The 5,115-nt window shown below is 43.0% G+C and overlaps 1 protein-coding gene across 1 annotated transcript in view; it reads left to right on the plus strand.

Annotated features, from left to right (window-relative positions):
• The window catches only part of LOC102761301 (ATP-binding cassette sub-family G member 2), a 42,192-nt gene that overhangs the window by 33,186 nt on the left and 3,891 nt on the right, over positions 1-5,115 (plus strand). Inside the window, exons 10-12 of the mRNA XM_006760041.2 lie at positions 746-835; positions 1,415-1,539; positions 3,688-3,842. Of these exons, the coding sequence (XP_006760104.1) occupies positions 746-835; positions 1,415-1,539; positions 3,688-3,842 (370 nt within the window). The remainder of the gene's footprint in view (positions 1-745; positions 836-1,414; positions 1,540-3,687; positions 3,843-5,115) is intronic.

Here is a 5,115-nt window from a genome sequence, read left to right on the forward strand (position 1 = left end):
GACTCCTCGTCTTAGTTTCTTCTTTACTCAACTTTAACAAAGTGGCTAATGGAGGTTTTAACCTTTGCAGACTTTCTTTATTTGGCTATTTCTACATTAGGATGGTACTTGTGTTTTTGTTAGTTCAAATGAATGGTGGTAGCATGTTTATGACCGAGGTAATCATCACCTTGGCTGCCATAACAAAGAACCACAGATGGGATGGGTTAAACAACAGAAATGTATTTCTTACAATTCTAGAGAGTAGGATGCCAATATGTTTGGGTTCTGATGAAGACGTTCTTCTGGCTTGCTCCTTCCTGCTGTGTCCTTGCACAGAGAGAGCTCTGAAAAATCTCCTTTTTTTCTACGGGCACTAATGTTGTCATGAGGGACTTACCCTCATGACCTCATCTAAACTTACCTTCCAAAGATGCCACCTCTAAATATCACATTGAGGGGTAGGGTTTCAACATAGGGAGGGCACAATTCAATCCATGCCAACCCAGGACTATGAAATTCAAACTGTGCTCTATGGAGTCCCAGGGGCACCACTGTGGAGACACTGGGATGGGGAGAGACCTGAGGGGACTCACTCTTCCCCTCCCTCACCGTTTTAACCTGAGCAGTTAATGTCGGAGATATCATGTGAGGAAACGAGCAGTTAATGTCATTAGATCTCATGTGAGGAAACAGTACAGCAGGTAGGAATGACCTAAGAATGTGTAATTGACGCAGCGCTTTTCTTCCTCTTCTCTCTCCGCAGAGCTGGGGTGCTCTTCTTCCTGACCACCAACCAGTGTTTCAGCAGCATAACAGCCGTGGAGCTCTTCGTGGTGGAGAAAAAGCTCTTCATGTGAGCGTGGCTCTGTTCCAGGAAGGGCGCTGTCCACTGTCAGGGCTGGTGGTCACACTGGTCACATCCAGAAGTTGGCCACGGATTGGTCCCTGGGATTACCAGTGTTCATTGAGAAAAAGCAGCCTGGGGCTGGGAGGGACATCATGAGCATGTGGGGCCTGAGACCAAGGGGAAAGGGAGTTTAAAGATTAGGGCACAGCCACAAGGACAGCGGTACAGAGAATGCAAGCAATGGAGGTTGAAAAGGATCTATTTGTGTTAGCAAATAAGAAGTCATGAGGACCTTGACACGAAGAGTTTGAGGGGCTTGGTAGAGAGAAAGTAGTGGGATGAATTGTAAATTGAAGAGGGGTCCTTGCACAGAGCTCTTGGGAACCGGGTCTCAGGGAAGGCGTGCCCCTGAGATGGTGCCTGATGCCGACTGGGTGAAGGTGGTGGGTTAACCTGGAGGATGTGAGAAGCTGTAGCTGTTGGACCTCTGCTGGCAGCAGAAATCAGGACAGCAAATGGTTTAATCATCCAGCCTGCGCCTTCTTAAACTAAAGTGGGATGCATGGTGTGCATTTTTGTTTTTAGGCATGAATATATCAGTGGATACTACAGAGTGTCATCTTATTTCTTTGGGAAACTCCTATCTGATTTACTGCCGATGAGGATGATACCAAGTATCATATTTACTTGTACAATATACTTCTTGTTAGGTAAGCAATAAGACAGAAAGTATGAGTCTATAGTCTTGGATGTGAGAGGAAGTTAATTTTTTTTTTGCAAGCATGTCTTTGGTCCCCAAAACTATGACCCATGCCATGATATAAGGAAGCATCTCTCTATTTTGTACCCTCTGAAGTAACTTTTCTCTGAGGATATTTATGTCAAGACTTTTCCTAAACTAACTTGTACACCTATTTATGAAACTACTAGAGGCCCAGTGCACGAAATTCGTACATGGAAGACTCTTAACTGCTCCCCTGACAGCCTGGTTGACCCCAACTGTCCTCCCCTGCAGGCCTGGTTGCACCCAACTGCCCTCCCCTGCAGATCTGGTCCCCCCCTAACTGCCCTCCCCTGCAGGCCTGGTTGCTCCCAACTGCCCTCCTCTGCCAGCCCGCACCCCTAACTGTCCTCCCCTGTAGGCCTGATTGCCCCCAACTGCCTTCCCCTGCTGGCCATCTTGTGTCCACATGGGGGCGGCCATCTTTGTGTGTTGGAGTGATGGTCAATTTGCATATTACCTCTTTATTTGATAGGATATTTTACTCAGTGATGGTATGTGTCATATACAGACATGGAAAGAATTCATAAACTATTTGAGACTGTGCTGGAGGAGCTGGAGCTGGGGAATTTATATATATATCTGTATGTATAGTGAAAGAATGAGAGTGCCACCTTAACGGGCAGTCAGACATCCCTCTCACAATCCAGGACTGCTGGCTCCCAACTGCTTGCCTGCCTGCCTGCCTGATTGCCCCTAACTGCTTCTGCCTGCCAGCCTGATCACCCTCTCACCACTCCCCTGCCAGCCTGATAGACTCTTAACTGCCCCCCTGACAGCCTGGTTGACCACAACTGTCCTCCCCTGCAGGCCTGGTTGCACCCAACTGCCCTCCCCTGCAGATCTGGTCCCCCCCTAACTGCCCTCCCCTGCAGGCCTGGTTGCTCCCAACTGCCCTCCTCTGCCGGCCCGCACCCCTAACTGTCCTCCCCTGTAGGCCTGATTGCCCCCAACTGCCTTCCCCTGCTGGCCATCTTGTGTCCACATGGGGGCGGCCATCTTTGTGTGTTGGAGTGATGGTCAATTTGCATATTACCTCTTTATTTGATAGGATATTTTACTCAGTGATGGTATGTGTCATATACAGACATGGAAAGAATTCATAAACTATTTGAGACTGTGCTGGAGGAGCTGGAGCTGGGGAATTTATATATATATCTGTATGTATAGTGAAAGAATGAGATTTTGGGGTGTATTGCTTTGATAAAAATACATTTTTAATAGATGTAGATGGATTCATTTGTGCATTGTGTTTAGGCTTCTCCCAGGCTTGGACTTCCATATATTTCACTGTATATATACACACACAGCATTTTTGTATTTCTGCATAGCTGGGTTAAGTATTTTTTATGCCTCATTACTGATTTTTACATTATCTCCTAGGTAATAGTGAAACCTTGAACAATTTTACAAATAGGGGTGTGTCTTAAACAATTAGGCACAGAACATGGATCCTCAGCTCCTGACTAGTGTTCTTGTGGCTGCTCCAATAGTGCTTCAATAGAGTGTATGACCCATAATAGTGCCCCATTATTGCTAATACAGTAGTTTTGTGAAACTTCATTTAACCCCACCCTCAGTCCCAAGCTCTGTGGTATTTGTCTCAGAGACCTGGCAGCACTTCCTCAGAGAGTGAAATGCCTGGAGGTCATGGGATCCTGATCTCCCAGTTTCTTCACTGTCACTGCTACAGCAAACTGTGAGGAAGGTGATATCTGGGGGGAAAGCATGTGCTCTTGACAAGTGTCCTTCTTAGCGAGAAGGCAGTAGAATTCTGGCCAGGTGTGTAGCCTCCAGCCCTCCATCTCAGCACTCAGAAATTGGTAATAATTGTGCAACAGGGAAATTAGGAGTTACATGAAAATGTGCCTATGCAGTAGTATTAAAAAGAAAACTGTATCATATTTTTATACAGTTATATTTGAGGGGGGCAATGAAATTGGTGACTCGCGGTGGTTGGATAGAGGATGAATTTTTAAAAATCTGATATTCATTTCTCTAAATATTTACACAATAAACAATTCCCTAACACACAGGGACCTAGGTGGTTGGATTAACACCCTCTTTCCTTCCTAAGGATTGAAACCGAAGGTGGAGGCCTTCTTTATCATGATATTTACCCTTATGATTGTGGCTTACGCGTCCAGTTCTATGGCACTGGCCATAGCAGCAGGTCAGAGTGTGGTATCGATAGCAACCCTTCTCATGACCATCTCCTTTGTGTTTATGATGGTGAGTAGGAACTATGTTTCTCTGAGAAGCAATTATTTCCCCCTCACCCCCATTTATTCTGAAAATTTACCTGTCTTAGAAAACTTGTTTTGGGGATTTTGTCAATGGGCCTCTTAGCTTTAAGGAAACCATTTATTTAAATATAACATATTAGAGAATGTGCCAGCTTTTCCACAATCTTTTTTGTGTGTGTGTGCTTCTGTTCTAATATAATTATTATAACTTTAGTTAGCATGTTGTTACAAATGAGATTTTAAAAAAATGCTTCTTGGTGACATACAGTGCAAACTTGATGACTGGGAACTTCAAAACAGAAAAATTTTGATTGGAATTTTCCCTCATAGAAATGGCAGGTTCATTGCCTGACTTCTATGCTGGTGTTAGAGAACAGCTGGCTTATTTCCCAGCAACTGAGAGGGTTTAATTGGATCAAATACTTTCCAAGGGAAAAGCTAAGCTTAATGAGAAATTGAATAGTGTGTGGCATGGATAGTCTATCTTGATTCCTTCTATATTTTGAAAAGGAAGATTTTAAAAATAGCAAAATATCCCGAGTAAGCATGTCTTAATAAAAATACAATTTTCTGAATTAAAAAAAGAAGAAATATTCCCAAGTCCACACAGCCCTGCATTCCTGCCTTTCTGGGTTCCTGACATTATTTTGTATCAATATATTCCTGGTTAACTTTTTTTAAATGGTTACTTAATCCTATCTTATATGCCCCTTAATTTTGCTTGCACATGGATGAATGAACAGGTGAAGGGGAGCAGTTAGCACATTAACCCATAACATATTAACTGAATGGGAATGCTTAGCCTATTTACTTACTACATATCTTTTCTGCTAGAGTAGGAGTAGATGTATTTAAAAGTTTATAAACAGCACACTCTTGCCATTGAAAACTACCAATCTAAACATTATTGAGAAAGTGATAAACCTTGGGTCAATTTTCTATAATGCCATCCAGTAGAATATCTTTCAATATATAAAAATGTTTTATTTTAGGTATTAGATGCTATGGTTTATTAGTATTTAATGGTTTATAAATAGAATTTTAAAGCCACATATAAAACTGTATTTTACTGAGAGATGTTACATATTAAAGCACTTTGTTGGATCAAGTTGAAGAATATGTATTTCCAACAGCATCAGTTCTTGTTATGCCCATCTTCTCATGGGAAGTGCCAGTTAGAAGTTTTGCATGAACCTCTTCTTATGTAGCCATCTCCTGCTGGAGCAGTCCTTCCTGGGATCTCCATGGCAATACCACTT

The sequence above is a fragment of the Myotis davidii genome, unplaced genomic scaffold, assembly GCF_000327345.1.
Source record: "Myotis davidii unplaced genomic scaffold, ASM32734v1 scaffold356, whole genome shotgun sequence".
NCBI lineage: Eukaryota > Metazoa > Chordata > Mammalia > Chiroptera > Vespertilionidae > Myotis > Myotis davidii.